At 36.4% G+C, this 20,090-nt stretch overlaps 1 protein-coding gene across 1 annotated transcript in view; it reads left to right on the top strand.

Moving 5' to 3' along the window:
- LOC122795884 (sphingosine 1-phosphate receptor 3-like) overlaps positions 1 to 20,090 on the top strand; it is a 49,314-nt gene that overhangs the window by 28,371 nt on the left and 853 nt on the right. The window contains exon 2 of the mRNA XM_044064308.1: positions 17,548 to 20,090. This exon is cut by the window's right edge and continues 853 nt beyond it. Coding sequence (XP_043920243.1) covers positions 17,693 to 18,811 — 1,119 coding nt within the window. The 5' untranslated portion in view covers positions 17,548 to 17,692 and the 3' untranslated portion in view covers positions 18,812 to 20,090. The remainder of the gene's footprint in view (positions 1 to 17,547) is intronic.

Consider the following 20,090-nt stretch of genomic DNA (forward strand, 5'->3'; position numbering starts at 1 on the left):
ACCAAAATATAATGTAAATAATAAGGAATGTAGGAGACCTTCCCATATACTTTAATATGGTATATTCCCAATCTTGTCACAAAATAAGAAAGTGTCTGGCAGAGGTATAGTATAGAAACACATTCAGAAAAGAGATATATGTACAAAAGGTATTTTTATGAATTATATTAAATATCAGAGCACATTATTTTGTGAGTCAGGGCTATTAAAATCAGCATACAAGAGATTAGCTAGGCCAATGTGATGCTTGGCAAACTATCTCTGTAACTGTTGCATTTCACAGAAATTCCTTGTCTCAAAATTTCAAAACTTAGATACATCAGAGCCTAATTGGGCAAATCCATTTAAAAGGAAAAAAATGATGGACCCATCTTCATTTGGAATTACTGCAATATTTGAGTCTGATGGAGGTAAGTATTTTTTGTCTATTGATTAGTATATAATCTGCATGAGATGAGAAGATTCCAGCATACGTTGCAGTTGTTACTTTGCATTCTTATTATAAATATATTTTATCATTAAGGAGCTACACCTGTTTTCGGGTTACCTTTGAAAAAGTGCTATTTTAACAGCTTGGATCTAGACTACCACTAGAATGGAATGTATTGTCTAATCATTCACTGCATTAGTGATGGTGATGGTTGTTGCCAAAGATATGTTTACCTTTCCTAGAATATTAAACCTAGATTGCTCAATAGTATTTCCTGTAAAAGCTTAACTCAGCTGAGTAGCCTTTAGTCCTTGTCAGTCTACAGTCACAAATTCTATCTGAAAATAGTGTTTAGTGAAGTTAACAGGCAGCAGAAATGTAATAGCTATGGTTTTACTGCTTGGATGTTCTCCTTACTGCAGATATAACACAATGAAATAGAAGTGAACTGTAATGCATTTACAATGTACCACATCCGTGCTCAGTCTTCGTGGAGTAGTCTGTACCCTGCTGCACTGCTGTGCTTTCATGAGAGATGCATTGTGTTTTTCTGACATTGTACGATTATTGCAATAATTTTCTTCTCAGCAGTATCAGGAAGAAATAAATGTGTCTTGTCACAAAGAAAAGTCCAGATTAAACAAAGTATTATGTAATCAAATCCTCCATGTATAACTATACTTTCCACTTACAATCTAAGACTGAAAGCAATAATATGTGATTCTTCAGTTACACCAGAACACCCAAAGGAAGAAATGTGGATGTAAGATGGTACCAACAAATGATAAAATGATCACCTGGCTGCAGAACATAATAGATGTACTTGCAGAGAATTTTGTGCAGAATTCGATAATAACCAATGCTACAAGTCAATGTGCTCTGGAGACAAAAGGAAACATTACTTATATAACAGCTGACAAGATAAGATGATAACTGCTGTCATATGTAAGAAGAAAGCGGAGGGGGGCTTAGATAGTATGGGACCAGAAAAAATATTTGGTACTTTTCTGTGCTCATTAATGGAAAACCTGAACAATAACTTATTACTCATGTTAAACAAAATATATGATGTGGGCCTATGGTAAGGGGCTGTATTTGTGATAATTCGCTAAGAAGGTAGTCACTTAACTTTCATACATTTTAGTTTCTGTCAGTATAACCAGTATTTAATGTAAAATTAGAGAACGACAAAATGCAACTCATCTAAAGTGCCTCAGGAGACATACTTCTGTTAGACATGTAAAACAGCACTAGTCTGTTAAAGAGACATAGCATTTTGAATTTAGTGGCATTCTTTGAGGACACAATAATATGTGACTTTCATTCAAGCTTATTTTAAATAAGGAAATAACTGGTAAATAAAAACCTTCAATATTAATCCATATATCATTAAATGGGTAAAGCACTGATTAAACCACAGTGTGTGTGTGTGTGTGTGTGTGTGTGTGTGTGTGTGTGTGTGTGTGTGTGTGTGTGTACATTTGTCTGTCATTGTGGGACTATTCCAGCAGTGTCACCTCACAGTACCTCTTTCTAGACTATTCTCATCTGTGAAACTGAAACAAACTATTGATATCCAAATATGTTGATGACTGCAAAGCATAGTCATTGCAATATTTGATGCTGAAGTTTTCCTAGATGATCTAGAAAAATCCACCCCTAATGCTGTAATACTAACCCCCTCCTTTAATATGAACAAATGTATCATCGTGCGACTTGAAAACAACATCCGTTATGATAATAAAAAATGGGGAAACCCTAAGAAAATGACGCCATCAGTGAAGATCTGGGGAGAATGTCAGACAGCATTTTAAATGATAATGAATGTACATGTACCAGAGACAATATTACAGCTTTTTTTAAGGCAGTGGTTCTTAAAGCAGAGAACAAAATGTATTAATACTAAAAAGTAAAATAAACTGACTAAAACTCTATAAAGTACTCTCTATAGGGACTATGTGCTTCCATATATTTTGGCATGGGACAGAAATAGAATCTGAATCTTTGGAATTTTAAGGCAGCTTATAAAAACTATATAATCACAAATTATTAAGATTTAATCTGTATTTACTAATATTACTTATAAAGAAAGTACTGCGGTGGTGGTGCTGCTGTAGTGTTGTCGCCTTACAGTAAGACGTTGTCCTGTTCGATTCTCAGCTAGAGCATCTTCTGTGTGGAGACATGCATGAATGGGCGTACCTTCATTGAAGGTTGTGCGTCAGGGCTGGCAACTCGGCACGTAAAAATCTACTGCCAATCATTAGCGGACCGGAGTTCCGCTGTGGCGACCCCTAACCGGGAAAAGCCGAAAGACACAACAACTTATAAATATATAAAAAGCAGAGCTTAGTAACATGTAAAGAATATTGCAATTAGGAAATTGCACCTTCATGAACTTATGTTAAGTTTCAGATTCAGAAAGTGCCAGAAAAAAAAGTTTCTCTGACAACCCCCCCCCCCTTCAGATTAACCACTGGTGCTACAGTAAAAATAAAACAAAGCAGAGGTATGACTGCACACTGCAAACAGGAAATAAACTGTCATTTTGCATGGCTTTTTCAGAAATGATTTGAAATATAAAAATAAACAGAGTGATGAATAGCCTACTGCAGAAGGCCAAGGGTGTGTGTGAAGTTAAACACGGCCATTCAGATAATGTTGCACATTTTTATGTGTGCTGATTGTTGTTCAAATGTACTACATTGAATAACATATGTGGAGAAAGGGAGTCTGTTAAAAACTGCAGCTAAGAAACCTAAAGATATTAGCTGACAACACATTAGCATAGATTTGCTGATCTCCAACAAACAATTGAACAACATGACTCACAATTATATTATGCTTGATGTTTCTAACGTATTCTTGCAGTCTGTTTTTTAAATTTCCTACTGGTCTACCCAACATATGTCAGGCTACAAGAACCTTTTAAGGTGTGTACTACACACTCTTAAGGCATGCAAACCTATGTTTATCATTAACTTTTTCTATTAATATATTCATACAAACTTCATTAGATCAAGTGAACATGTGCCACACAGAAATGCGCCCCTGCAGCTATATATTAAGTTACATATCTCAGCATTACATCTCTGTAGCAACTGTGACTCTGATAATCTTTAATATTTTACTTCTCTTATAAGAAATACGTCTAGTCTGGGGTACACCTAATTCAAAGTAGAGTCATTATTTAGCAAATGCTAGCAAATTTTCTTAATACAAAACAGACAATAAGTTGACCACATACTGAGGTAAAACCAAATATAGTTTATTGCACAAACATATAAGCACTTCCACAGCTCATGACACTTTATCAGACTCGTCAACTTTTCCTCTATCTTTTTGCATTGGAAGTGCCAGATACCTACACCTTTACATTATTTTGTTGCATATTTTCAGAGTAGGTACTATGTGTCAGACACGATAAAATGGTGTGCAGCAATAACTTATATAACACACACACACACACACACACACACAAATACATATATATATATATATATATCTATATATATATCTATCTATATATATATATATATATATATATATATATATATATATATATATATATATGTAAACAACCCCAAAATGTTTAACACCTTACTGCAATCTCACAACAAGAACATCATAAAAGTCTTGACACTAGATAATGATGTTGACTATTTTAATAAGATATTTTATTGACTTACTGAAATGCATGCTCCCCCTTAGGCTTAAAAGTGTACAAAACTATGCTGCTCCTTGGCTTACTCCCACCAAAAATTTAATGAGGAATAGAAATAAAGCCTGGAAGGCTTAGCTCAATAATAAAACAGAAAGCAATCTTCAACAATATAAATATATATGAAATAAAACCAAATGTGAGATCAAACTTGACAAGAAACTTTATTACTATAATTTTTAGAATAGATGCTACAAATATTCTAGACAATTCTGGGTCACCATACATAGAATACTACACCATGCTTCAAATGGACAACCGAACCTCAACCCCCATTCCTCACCAGAAGAAGCAGCTAATTCTTTCAGTGTTCACTTTATCTCTCTGGCATTCCTAAACTACTTCACAGCCAAACTCAAAACAAGTCAACATCCTGGAATAATCTGACCGTATCCCACTCAACCTCACCTTCCAATTCCATTAACATTCAGTCTATTCACGACAACAATCAAGAAATAACTCAAGCAAATTAAACCAAGTAACACTAGGTCCAGATGACATTCCTAGTGATTTCTTAAAAATAGCCAGCTCAATTTCCTTTCCAGTATCCTCTCTCATAAATTGGTCTGTTCAAGAATCACATGTCCCAGCCATATGGAAAAAAATCTCACATCATCACACTGCAAAATGGAGGTAACTGCAATGATATACAAACGTTGTACCCATGCCTGTTCTCTTCCCTCTTTCAAACCCCCTTGAAAAATGCATTCATAATCAACTAATGGAACATTTATAAACAAACAGCCCCCCCCCCACACACACATGGTTTCAGACCAGGACATAGCACTATTGCAGCACTCCTAAACTTCACCAGCACTATTAACTAAGCCAGAGACAAAGGCCAACTGTATCTGTTGTGTTTCTGGATCTGGCCAAGGCCTTCAATACCATTTCCCATAGCTTACTTCTAAAACAACTCTCTTCACTTGACCTATCAGCCACTTCCACCAACTGGTTCACCAGCTATCTTTCCAATAGACTGCAGTCTGTTAAATGGTCAATTCTTACTCATCCTTCCTACCTGTCAAAACAGGTGTTCCCCAAATTTCCATGCTAAGGCCACAGCTTTTCAACATATTTACCAACAAACTACAGTCCACCAAAGGTATGCATCCCTCATGCAATATGTAGATGACTCCACTTTAATCTGTACTGCTAATAACCCAATTACTCTACATTACTCTAGTAATGTGTATAGCGCATCATGTAAATATGTACTGCTGTAGTATACTGCTGTAGTATCATAATGTAATTAGGTATGAGTTTGATTCCTGCACTTGCCAACTGTGAGTGTGTGTGTCTCCCTGGGAGGTGCAACCTTTTCCCCCTCTCACCCCCTAAATGGCCCATCTCAATACCGGAAGATTGCCAAATTCCGGTAATAATGGCCACACAGGTAAAAAATGCACTCTCCAAAGCTAAGAATACAGCATCCATGGGACCAGATGACATCCTAGGCTGTGTACTACATGAACTACAATATGAACTGGCACCTCACCTAAGTGTCATGTTTAATCATAGCCTCACCTCAGGTTTCGTGCCAACTGAGTGGCGCAGAGCTACAGTTATCCCACTCCACAAGGGGGGATCCAACTTGGATCCCGGAAACTACTGTCCCATCAGTCTGATGAGCCTTATCTGCAAGGCCATGGAGCATATTATCATGGAACTTATAAACAAAGACATTGGCAACCTTCAAACACTGGTCCCCACCCAGTTTGGGCTCATGAAGGGCCGATCTTATCTCCTAAACCTGATTGACTTCTTCAAATCAGTCTCCAAAGCCATGGACAAGGGTAAGGTGGTCCACACAGCCTATCTAGACCTTATTTGTGGTGACAAGGTTTAGGTCCCTAGAGCGTGTAGCTCAGAGGGATTGGGATTTCTTTAGGTGTAGCATGCCCAACAGCTCTGGGTTTGACATAGCTTTATATGTTAGGCAGAGATCACCTCAGAGTAGGCAATATGCTACGGAGTGACAAATGATAATAGCCTGAAACTTAACTTGCACGTACAACAGGTTATCAAAAAAAAATAAAAAATCAACAAAAAAGGGCCGCTCTATAGAACAAAAAACTACTTAACTGATTCATTTAGGAAACTTCTGGCCTCTACATTCCTACTCCCCACTTTACTGTATGGCTGCCCACTACTGCTTAATCTTCATGTTTCATAGAAAATCAGCTAAACCAGTGCTACAATAAAAATAGCAACATTTGCTACTAACTCTCCCATCACTGCTTAGCCCTAAAACAGCTTAGATTGGCTTGAATTACCCAAGCAACTTATGCACATCCAGCTACTCCTAGTCCACAAATTAATATACAAACCAGAATGCACCAAAGCCCTACCAGGCTGTATTGCACACATACACCCCTGCTAGGCCACTTCAACCTGAAAACAGAATAGTCATCACTACCTACAAACCACAACTGTCAGCAGGAACTTCTGTCTGTCCCAGCCATGTTTCTCACTCCTGGAACTCTATCCCTTTATCTCTTAAACATACAAGCAACCTTTCCAGTTTCAAGACCAATGTAAAAATATCTATCTGATACCTTGACCTGTCCTTCCACACCCCTCATAACAGATGCATGGCCACCTACTTACTATAACTATGCCTTCCACACTCTGAGTCACTAACACCGCTATATCTTAGCAAGTAGTAATGGCCTAACATCAAAAGTAGCTCTCACTTTAATGATACCAAACTATTCTATTTCTTCATCACAGTAGCTGACACTTAGTACTATTTATTTCCACTCCATTCTCTCTCTGAATGTCCTTAATTTTCCCTCCTGCATATCTTATTCTATTACTCTGTGTATTATGGCATCAGAATATTCTATTATTTCTCACCTCCATATATTACTTGAATTATAGTCAATATTTTGAAAAACTCCATGTCACTTTACTTGACATAGGCTGTCCACATCTGAAAGGTGTCTTGCTACTTGCTGTACATATTGAATCCTTGGTCACAATTTTTACTAGCCATATATCATAAAGGTATTTCAATCTGTTGTGGGGGCTATTACTCCCTTGTAAATAAGGTAACCCCAATCAATTCTAAAGAGTTTTATCTGCTGTGGGGCTTTTCTCCTCTCATATTTAATTATATATTAGGTAGTGTAAAACATTTTTATGTGTATTTGTGGAGCTTTTCCCCAACTAATTGTAAAATATTTAATCCTTTACAAGGCTTTTCTCCCTTTGTATATAATTGTTCATCAACTATTATTTATTTATTTTTTAATCTGTGGAGGGTTTCTCCCTGGGTCTCCACTAAAAATGGGTCCATTGCCTCAGTTGGACTTTCCTGGTTACCAAAATATAGGTAGCTATATAAGTTTCATATATATATATATATATATATATATATATATATATATATATATGTTTGCTTATGTGTGTGTGTGTGGTTTAAATAATTCAATAACAAAAATAGTAAACCAACACAGCTGAAATGGAGCAGGAAAAACGGTACTTAAAATGACCAAAAATACAAGGAAATCTATTGAAGTTTGTTAAAATAAAGCGCTTTTCGTCTGGTTTAATGACACAGACTTCTTCAGACAATTACTTCTAAAAAAGGCTTGCTATATATACACACAGTTACAAGGAGAACCCAATCAACAGGCAAAAAGCAATTAAACAATTAAGCAATGAACTACTATGTACTGTTTTTTAAAAAGGCAGCCACAAATTCGTAGCAGCAACAAAAAGTGATGCGTTAGCATTTGTTACTAAAACTATTTTGTCAAAACCACACCTATTAAATTAATATAACTTTGACTTCAGAAAAGCTAAAGACAAAAATTTAATTATATAATATTGACTATAAGAAACAGTAAAAAGTTACAAATGTTTAAACATATTTAAAAGTAATGACATTATAAAAGGCTTAAGTGAATAAAAAACTAAAAAATTAAAAAATTAGTAGGCATACAAGCATTTACCAGGATGAAAAGTCTACTAACAATAGACCTGTACAAACAAACTTGTCATCTACATAAACTCTTGATTTTCAAGATACTGCCTATTGAGCAGTTTTCATTGAGACCAGGGGCGTTGAAGGCATTAAGTCTAATCTGCCAAAGCAGTTCTAATTCCTCTAATTTAAAACCTGTTGGACCACCTCTTTCACTTGCTATAACCTGGTCGATGACCATGAATTTGAAGAAATGGTTGGGAAAAATAGAGATATGTTTTGCTAGAGCATTGTCATGTTTGTTTTTTCTAATTGCATAAGAATGCTCATAAATGCGGTCTCTGAGACGGCGCTCCGTCTTGCCTACATAAAATGCAAGACAACTTGCACACTGGGCCAGGTAGACCACCATTTTCGAGTTGCAATCGACCCTATATTTCAAGTTGTAAGTATAGTCTTCAAGTTTGAACCTATTAAATTCTGTAATATACTTGCAAAAATTGCAACTTTGACATTTATACATACCCACTACTCTACTTATAGGTCTCTTTTGACACTCAAACAAGTCTTTTAAGTTTTTTGCTCTCCTAAAAATCACTTTAGGTTTGATCTCCAATTTCTGACACAAACCCTGATCAGTCATAAGTACCGCCCAATTTTTGTATAAAATCTCAAGACAATCCCTACTGTTTGTACTGTAATTTGTTATAAACATAGAGCTTTCGTTAAGTGGGTCAGAAATAGATTTAGACCTTTGAGAAGGATATGGATCTAAGTCAAGAATAGTATGTTGGTCGAAGTGGACCTCGTCTAGAATAGGTTTATAAATGCGTTTATCACGTTTTTGGACCACTTCTTCTACAATGTTGCTAACCAAGCTGTCAGGGTATCCTCGATGAAGGAACATGTTTTTAAGAAAAGTACATTCATCGAGGAAATCCTGGTTAAGAGTAACAATACGGGCTGCTCTGATTAGTTGGCCTTTGACCACAGCTCGCTTTTGATGATACGGGTGACAGCTTGTATAATGCAAGAAAGAGTTTGAGTAAGTACTCTTTCTATGAATACTAGCTGTAAGTCTCTGAAGTTCAATGTTTTTCTTCAGCTGAATGTCCAAATAGGCAATGGACATGGTGTTAAAAGTAGATGTGAACTGGAGAAAATTAGTAGTCGCATTCAAATAATCTACAATTTGTTCACTGATTGTGACATCACCGTCTACTACTATAAAGATTTTTGACTAATGTTGAAAATTACTTTAAAGTATACAACTACTCTACAGTTAACATAACCCAAGACCAAGTGGAACTTTTTGCAAAAGGTCACACGTACGTCCCTAACCAAAAGTTGGATTTAGCTCGAACTATCCTAGATATTAAACTGTTTACTAGGAAACTAAACTTGAATTTATTGTTCTTTGGTAATTCTACTTCTAATGTAAACCCTTATAGAATTCCAAATGTCTTTAACCCATCACTGCATCCATTATTAAATATTTTCAAACAACTATGCGAACTTGACATTCGTCAAAAGTTTAAGTTCGGTCATAATTTTCCTTCATTTGCTAACAACATTAAAGCTGAGAAGGAATGTATAGACAGCATTAGATTTAATAATATTAGAATATGTAAACCAGACAAGGGTGGGGGTTTAGCTATTTTTGACAAAGACAATTATGAGTCAAGAATGCTCCAACTCTTGGATTGTCCCTCTTACTCACTTAGTTCGAGATCCAAAATTAATGGCGCTTATAAAACCATAAAGGACAGTATTGAAGAGATGTTCATTGAAGGCAGAATTGACCAGAACATCTTCAACTTCATGAGTACATCTTACCCAAGATTTCCCTACTTGTTTGGAATACCTAAATTGCACAATGATGTTGTCAACCCTCCAATGCGTCCACTCTTGGACGGTAGAGGATCACCTACGTACCCTTGTGCAAAAGTGGTAGATGTCATTCTACAGAAATATTTGGTGAAAATCAACCACATATGTAAAGATTCTTGGTCTTTTCTTGACAACATTAAAAATCTCGTCTTTAGCAGTAACTACAACTTCCTCACGGTCAATGTTAAAGACCTGTATACATGTATACCACACGACATAGCTTTGGAATGGGTCAGTCAATTTATGAGAAAGAATGGAGGTGAAAATGTTGAGATATCTTTAGTCAATGAATTATTGGTCTTGATACTTGAGAACAACTACTTCATGTTTGCTGACAACTTTTATCTACAACAAGTTGGCGTCGCCATGGGTTCACCTTGTGGGGCTAGTGTAGCTAATTCAGTAATGGCCAACTGGGAAGACCTCTTTGTCTTTAACAATTGTAGCTTTAGTGACAGGTTCATTTACTACACCCGCTACCTCGACGACATCTTTATAGTAGTAGACGGTGATGTCACAATCAGTGAACAAATTGTAGATTATTTGAATGCGACTACTAATTTTCTCCAGTTCACATCTACTTTTAACACCATTTCCATTGCCTATTTGGACATTCAGCTGAAGAAAAACATTGAACTTCAGAGACTTACAGCTAGCATTCATAGAAAGAGTACTTACTCAAACTCTTTCTTGCATTATACAAGCTGTCACCCGTATCATCAAAAGCGAGCTGTGGTCAAAGGCCAACTAGTCAGAGCAGCCCGTATTGTTACGCTTAACCAGGATTTCCTCGATGAATGTACTTTTCTTAAAAACATGTTCCTTCATCGAGGATACCCTGACAGCTTGGTCAGCAACATTGTAGAAGAAGTGGTCCAAAAATGTGATAAACGCATTTATAAACCTATTCTAGACGAGGTCCACTTCGACCAACATACTATTCTTGACTTAGATCCATATCCTTCTCAAAGGTCTAAATCTATTTCTGACCCACTTAACGAAAGCTCTATGTTTATAACAACTTACAGTACAAACAGTAGGGATTGTCTTGAGATTTTATACAAAAATTGGGCGGTACTTATGACTGATCAGGGTTTGTGTCAGAAATTGGGGATCAAACCTAAAGTGATTTTTAGGAGAGTAAAAAACTTAAAAGACCTGTTTGAGTGTCAAAAGAGACCTATAAGTAGAGTAGTGGGTATGTATAAATGTCAAAGTTGCAATTTTTGCAAGTATATTACAGAATCTAATAGGTTCAAACTTGAAGACTATACTTACAACTTGAAATATGGGGTCAATTGCAACTCGAAAATGGTGGTCTACCTGGCCCAGTGTGCAAGTTGTCTTGCATTTTATGTAGGCAAGACGGAGCGCCGTCTCAGAGACCGTATTTACGAGCATTCTAAACATGACAATGCTCTAGCAAAACATATCTCTCTTTTTCCCAACCATTCCTTCAAATTCATGGTCATCGACCAGGTTATAGCAAGTGAAAGAGGTGGTCCAACAGGTTTTAAATTAGAGGAATTAGAACTGCTTTGGCAGATTAGACTTAATGCCTTCAACGCCCCTGGTCTCAATGAAAACTGCTCAATAAGCAGTATCTTGAAAATCAAGAGTTTATGTAGATGACAAGTTTGTTTGTACAGGTCTATTGTTAGTAGACTTTTCATCCTGGTAAATGCTTGTGTGCCTACTAATTTTTTAATTTTTTAGTTTTTTATTCACTTAAGCCTTTTATAATGTCATTACTTTTAAATATGTTTAAACATTTGTAACTTTTTACTGTTTCTTATATCAATATTATATAATTACATTTTTGTCTTTAGCTTTTCTGAAGTCAAAGTTATATTAATTTAATAGGTGTGGTTTTGACAAAATAGTTTTAGTAACAAATGCTAACGCATCACTTTTTGTTGCTGCTACGAATTTGTGGCTGCCTTTTTAAAAAACAGTACGTAGTAGTTCATTGCTTAATTGTGTAATTGCTTTTTGCCTGTTGATTGGGTTCTCCTTGTAACTGTGTGTATATATAGCAAGCCTTTTTTAGAAGTAATTGTCTGAAGAAGTCTGTGTCATTAAACCAGACGAAAAGCGCTTTATTTTAACAAACTTCAATAAATTTCCTTATATTTTTGGTCGTTTGAAGTACCGTTTTTCCTGCTCCATTTCAGCTGTGTTGGTTTACTAGTTTGTGTTTAATTTACTTGTCTTCTCAATAACAAAAATGTTATCACATTTCACAGGAATATGAATGTGACGATCTTGTCTATGCGCAACTGAGCTGAGCTGTAGTATTGCTCAGATATTTTTACTTCTGTACTACAGTCCTACATAAGCTAAGTTGTATGCACATAATGTTCTGTAACATGCCACTAGCTTATGCTCTCCCTCACACTGATTTAATATCTAAAGTTCTTCTGAGGAAATTAGATTATTGTGTCAATCTTCATCCATGCGTATACTAAAATGTACTAGTATTTATATAAAAAGCTAGTGATCAGATCTTAAATGTTGATAGTTTTATAATTTTTAATGCTGAATTGACAAAGTGAGACTATATTTTAACTTCAGAAGTTTTAAATGTATTGCATCATATATTTCAAATACTCTTTATCATTTTTTCATCCACAAAGGCAGGTGGTAAAATATTTCCTTCAGACTAAAGAGTGATAACAGTAATGCACAGTCAGAAATGCAAAACAGCATTTCAGCATAAAATGTCTAACACCTAAAAAGTGAGAGGTTCATAGGTTCATAGGTAGGTACTAGGCTATTGGCCCTAGGGCCTATATAAGCCTAGCCAAATGGTACCCTGGCTTTTGCCACCCAAGAATATTATTTTCCTGTGCCCCTGTCAAGCAGAGCCACAGAACTGATCCCTGGGGTGAATTTCCTATCTCCCATCCAATCAAGATTTTTCTTGAAGAGGGCTAATGAGGAGCTTTGTCTGATATCGATAGCTAGTTTGTTCCAGAGTATGGGAAGTCTCTGGGACAGGAATCTATCCCTCCAGCATGTTCTGTTTATTCTGATGACAAGGTTTAGGTCCCTAGAGCATGTAGCTCGGTGGGATTGGGATTTTTTTAAGTGGAGCATGTCCAACAACTCTGGGTTTGACATAGATTTGTATGTTAGGCAGAGATCGCCTCTGAGTAGGCAATATGCGACAGAGTAAAGCTGGAGTTTTTTGAGATGGTCTGCATAGGGCATCTGTCTGAGGCTGGTAATCCTCTTTGTGAGGTATGTCTGCGGCCTTTCCAGTTGTTGTAGATGTCTTGCGAGGTACATACCAAAAGGGGCGTTGTACTCCATAATGGGTCTAATGAGTGATGAGTAGAGGGGAACAATGACCTCTTTTTTCCTGGATGAGAAACCTTTTGTGATGAGGTGTGCCACGTAGAAGGATTTCCAGACTACTGTGGCGATGTGATTATCAAAGGAGACACTACTGTCCACCTGTGTCCCAAGGTCTCTTATCACACTTTCGGTGTTAAGTAGACTACCGCCTATGTGGCAGTTCATGGGTACAGAGTTTTTACCAAAAGGGATGACAATACACGTTTTGGCATTGAGCTTGAGGCCATGGCTTTGACACCATTTTTTACAGGTTTTACAATTATGAGCTATGTCAGTACACAGTAGCTGACCGAAATGGAGGTGCCACTGTTTCTTGCATAACACATAAAGGCATACAAGGCTTATAGTGTAATACAGTTAACAATCTGGAGCAGCATAATAGACTGCTTAGGAACATGCTGCATTGCAAATGCCTACAAATTACCTCAACTCTTGCACAGCTTCTACTTTGCATAGATCGTGCTGCCTTTTTTCTTTATCTTGCATGTAACCAAGAGGTGGGGTTCCATTGCTCACATCTGTTTGCAGACATCTGTGCCATGATATACCATGCAATTTTATTGCTACTTTTTGATCTGCATAGGCACGCATGGCATTTATTTCACATACTTATGCTATCCAGACAGTGTTCAAATAACACTGAAATGAGATGCATTTAGGTGAAATGCATTTAAATAACTTTTAAATGAGCTTATTCATCCGGCTGTCTGGCACAACACTTTAATGAGTTGCATGTTCAAGTGAATGGACACAGTACTGAAAATGCAGTCCCTCAGGGATGAGTTTGGCATGAAGGAGCAGCTGGGGTCAGCTATGCATGGATGGAGGAGCTTCTCTAGACATGAGCACTTTATCTAAAATCCATATTGGGATTAGAACTTGGTGAGTACTATCTTATACATGAGAATATTAACTAACATAAAAGTTCTGACATAGATATGGAAAAAGTGATTTTCCTAGACATAAGACACGATAATAGTTGTAACCATGAAATAGGAGAGGGTCTAACCAAGATATGAACATATTAATTAAACTGATGCTGTCAACTTCCCAGACATGTATGTTTTGTATTGCATTTTCTTTCTATTTGCAGCTAAAATTTGTTTTGCAAAAATAAATAAATACAATTATAGTTTTTTTTTTCATATAGGCATGCCTGTAAAATAACATAATAAAAGTATTCCAGTAATAATTTACAGGAAGCATTGGAGCTTGCTGGGTAATCAGAATTAAATAAATTATTTATAAACTAGTCACTTACTTCCATTGTGGTTTCAGTACTACCTCATAAATATGTTCATTTTCAAAGTACCTTTCCAGTACATAAAAGTATTTTTTCCTGAAGTTATTATGGTACTATATGAGGCTGAACATTAATTTAAGGAGTAAGATACTAGGGTCCATTCCTTCATGATGCATTTTCTTTGCATAACATAATACAGACTTACAGTTTTATTAAATTAGAATGGCATAGTTACGGGTCACCCCAGGACTGGCATATGAATGGCATTAGTTCATAAATGTAATATTGTGCTGACTTTCACCTCATTGTTTTGGATTGTGCAAGACAGTGGAGTCCTTTTGGGGGACTTTAGCCATCTTCTCCAATGCAGAGCCACCAATTTAGAGGGGTGTAGGATTGAAGTTTCCTACATGTGAGGCCCATAATATTGAAAGACCAAAATGCTGAGGACCATGATTTTGAATTCCTTGACTTGTCACCTTGCAGGACCCATATTAGCACTCATTTCTAGATTCACACTGGCGGAGTCTTTCAATACTATGATCTCAGGATTATGGGTTTCAAGATTGTGATAGTAAACTAAATATATATATATATATATATATATATATATATATATATATATATATATATATATATATATATATATATATATATATATATATATATATATATGGGTCCACTATGTAATCCCAAAATGCCGAAATTCTGAAGTTCAGTATTTCGAAATTACATAGCAGAAAAGCCAACTACAACACACATTTCTGAAACCGCATAACCACGAAATTCAAAATCCCGAACATACTCTACCCATACAGCACCCACATACACATACACACAACTCCCCCCCACAATCAAATAAATAATACTACACTACAGATAAGCAGGGGGGCTCCACTTCAGGCAGAACACAAAATCTGTCCCCCTCACTTTACCCTAGCCCTAAACCACGAACACTCACACATATACACTTCTCACTATAAAGCATGCTTGCACATTTTCAAAATCGCAACCTTTTAGTTTGTGTTTAGATATTTTTGCTGTTGATATTATGTGGATTAGCTTATTTTACGTAGACCCCCCACACCACCCCTACTGATATATTCTAACTTCGAGATCGCACAAACAGACACACAAAGGAAACTCACACCCACACATTTTACAGTCCCTCACACATACATCACAGTCACAACACGCACGTACACACACTAAACCCCTAACCAACACACTTACACATACATACTTACCTAAACTTCAACCCATCCAGCCACACATTGCACCAGCAAAAGCAGAAATTCAACATCTCCGTGCTTTGGAATTTTGAATTTCGCACTTCTGCCGGTTTTAGAACTTTGAGTTTTCGACTATGTAATTTCAAAATACTGAAATATGGGATTTTAGTATTTTGGGATTACATAGTGGACCCATATATAGATATATATATATATATATATATATATATATATATATATATATATATATACACATATACACACACACATATGCACACACGTGCACACATACACACACGCACAAACACACACACTCTATACATATATATAGGGTCTATATTATATCATCGAACACTTAAAAAAGTGAACGCTGATTGATCGACCTAATTTAAGCAAAAGCTTACAATCTCGAACTGTCAGATCAGCGATTTTTTTCCCAGGGAAAAAAATCGCTGATCCAAAACACATACACACAACACAAGCACACCAAACAAACAGAAATTCACACACATGCACCTAAAATCTGATACCTAACCCTACACTAAACTATGCACACACCACTAACTACCCACTTACCTTAACCCAAACCCTAACCCTAAGGTCCGTCACTATCGCACACTCACCTCACCCGCTCACTAACCCTAACTCACTTAAATCCGCCTTAACCCTCATGTCCACTCAGTAGCACACCCACCTAACCCAAGCCCTAACCCTAACTCACCTAAATCACCCTAACACTCACATCCACACAATCGCACACTTACCTGAATCCGACCAGTAACTTTCCACCGTAACACTGAAAATACCGAAGCAACAGAAACGGACAACCAAATTCTTTCCCTAGGAAAAATTTCGAGTTTCTGCTGCTTCGATATTTTGCAGTTTCGCAAAAATAAGTTCGATCAATCAGCATTCGCTTTTTTAAGCGTTCGAGGATATAATATAGACCCATATATATATATATATATATATAGTTATATATACATGTGTGTGGGGGGGTCTACGTAAAATAAGCTAATCCACATAATATCAACAGCAAAAATATGTAAACACAAACTAAAAGGTTGCGATTTTGTAAATGTGCAAGCATGTTTTATAGCGAGAAGTTTATATGTGTGAGTGTTCGTGGGTTAGGGCTAGGGTAAAGTAAGGGGGACAGATTTTGTGTTCTGCCTGAAGTGAAGCCCCCCTTGTCTTCCTTTCTCAAGTGTGCTATCCCTAACCCTATCCCTATCCCTGTACCTAATCCTACACATTACATTACTGTAAACCCTTTGTAAACCCTTCCCTAACAACACCAGTATTCACACAATGCTTGATCTGGGTTTTGTATTTGCTGTTTACTGATAGTGTAAGAGAAGTTGTCAATGTCGTGTGATTCTCTCATTTTGTGTCACTCACATTTCACTCAGTTTTGTCACTCATTTGTGTTTCTCACATCAGTATGTTCTACTAAAGATGATATAATCATGTATATACATCATTTGGGAAGGGGCAAGGTTTTGACTTCTTGACTGTTAGGTCTAAGAAGCCCATTAGCCTCTTGAAGGTATTGGACGATTTACATTTTGACTTAACTTTTTTAAATGATATGGTTGAAACCGTTATCCATGTCTTTTTTAAGATTTTTTTGTAACTTTTTGCAAATGAGCATGAAATGTTACCTTAAATCTTAAGGTTTTATTCAGATTCTGTGTGTGATTTGTCCTCATTTTTTAAATATTTTATTTTTTCTTTCAGGGTGTATGGATTCTGAAGTTGAGCATCACAAGTAGGGGACGTTGCAACTTGACCGACTGCATTGCTCTTTCTTACGTGCTTGAGGTTTACAGCTTGAGCTCCTTCTAGTGACAGAAATAGAAAATTGTTGCTGCATAGATCCACCATGACAGCAGGATCTTCTAACAACAGCTCTGAGACAGAGTCCCGTAACCCCCTGATTGTACTTCACTACAACTATACAGGAAAACTGCTTGAAAAAGAAAATGAAACTGGCAATATAAGCTCAACTACATTAGCTTTTTTAATTGTCTGTAGCCTCATAGTCTTAGAAAACTTGATGGTGCTAATTGCTATATGGAAGAACAATAGGTTCCATAACCGAATGTACTTTTTCATTGGCAATTTAGCACTTTGCGATCTGTTGGCAGGCATAACCTACCAAGTTAACATCCTTATGTCAGGAAAAAAGACACTGACTATGTCAGTGACTGCATGGTTTGTAAGAGAAGGAAGTATGTTTGTGGCTCTTGGGGCATCTACTCTAAGTTTATTAGCCATTGCTATTGAAAGGCATCTGACCATGATCAAAATGAGACCTTATGATGCAAACAAGAAATACAGAGTTTTTCTCCTGATTGGAACATGCTGGCTTATTTCCTTTACTCTTGGTGCCCTGCCAATCCTTGGATGGAACTGCATTGGAAATCTTCCTAACTGCTCCACACTTTTGCCTTTGTATTCCAAAAACTATATTACAGTACTTATTAGTATATTTATGGCACTCTTAGTTGCCATTGTCATACTTTATGCTCGCATTTACATACTGGTAAAAACCAGTGGCCGCAGGGTGACTAACCATAATAACTCAGAAAGATCAATGGCTCTTTTACGGACAGTTATAATTGTTGTCAGTGTATTCATTGCTTGCTGGTCCCCACTGTTTATCCTTTTCCTTGTAGATGTGGCTTGTCAACGTCGGGAATGTGACATTTTGTACAAAGCACAGTGGTTCATAGTCCTGGCTGTTCTTAACTCTGCTTTGAATCCACTTATTTATACACTGGCTAGCAAAGAAATGCGCCGGGCTTTTTTCCGACTTGTATGTAGTTGCATTGTGCGAAGTCGGGGGCAGTCTGTACCCATCCAGCCTACACAAAACTTTAGCAGAAGTAAATCTAACAGTGACAATTCACACAAAGTAAAGTCAGATTTTACTAAAAACAGCTTAATTCCAAGTATTCTTCAGAAATCTGAGTGTTCATTTCACAGCAGAGACTGCTGATAAATGCAAGGCAAACACTGAAAAATATGTTTTATCATTCATATGCACTTATGCAATATAAACACTACATTATGTGTTGTTCTATTTATTACTCTATTGTGGTTATGTCAGCAGCCTCAGAAATCATATGTTTAATCAATAAGTTACACTAAGATTTCTTTTGAGCTGCCAGAATGAGAACACTATAGGTGACTTTCTAAGTCATCAATTATATTATTGTCTTAAAGTGAACATGAGTTTGGGAAAAATGTACAAAACTGATTGAAGTACCACAGACTTGAAAAACAATAATTTAAACTGTGTACACAAGAAGTCTTGGCAGTATTTGTCATGGTGTCTCATACTATGGTTAGGTCATAAGTGACTGAATCATTGCAACTTAATAGTCATTAAAAATCAATGAATGTTATTGCTTTATAAATGCTGTTTTGCAAAAACTAAGGAGAAACCAATATTCTTGAAAGAAATATAAGAATGAAATATTTAAGCATGGTACTTATTTCTGATTTCTGTCTCTGTGCTTCTGCAGTCTAACTAGAAGACTGTATTTAGAGAGAAAAATAGCCAAAATGTATACATTTATGCAGATTTTATGCCTGGTGGCATTCATGACACATAGCATAGAGGTAGTGAAGGATATTTTTTATTGTGGAAATACAACTAAGTGCAAGTATATTGGAACTGACATTATGACCTCCCTCTTGTCAGGTGACATATAAGAGTGACCTTCTGACTCCTGTCTATTTTATAGAATGCATTTTAGGACACCAAGTATTAACTTTTGTTTAGTAAACACCCTAGGACACTGTTCCCTAAAACTAATTGTGTCACTTTGCTCAGTGTGTGGGTCATCTTATTTAAAAGCCTCTACTACTGAATATGCACAGAAGAAGCATAAAATAATCATTCCAGCTCCTTATATAGCCCCAAAATATTGACATCCTCATATGACTAGTTAAGTCAGGAAACTGATGCATTTTTCTGGGTACCACAGTTTTAGCCAAGCTAACTATAAGAAATGGTATTTAAAACAGTTCTATGTTGTACACGGGCTGATTTACATTAACTTGCTAGTTGTCCTGCTAAGTCTGAATGCATCAGCCTTTGTATTTGATTATGAATGTTAAAAAGCATAGCTAGGAAGGTCTAAACTAACAACATTGTAATTAAAATAATAGCTCGTCTGTTTTGAAAGTGCATTACTTTACAAGTTATTTAGGATCAAACCCCTAAAGTATAAGATATATAAGACCACTATTTTTCACTGTATGGGTTAGGT

The sequence above is a fragment of the Protopterus annectens genome, chromosome 2.part2 (genome assembly GCF_019279795.1).
Source record: "Protopterus annectens isolate FY-2018-M chromosome 2.part2, PAN1.0, whole genome shotgun sequence".
In the NCBI taxonomy this organism is placed as follows: domain Eukaryota; kingdom Metazoa; phylum Chordata; order Ceratodontiformes; family Protopteridae; genus Protopterus; species Protopterus annectens.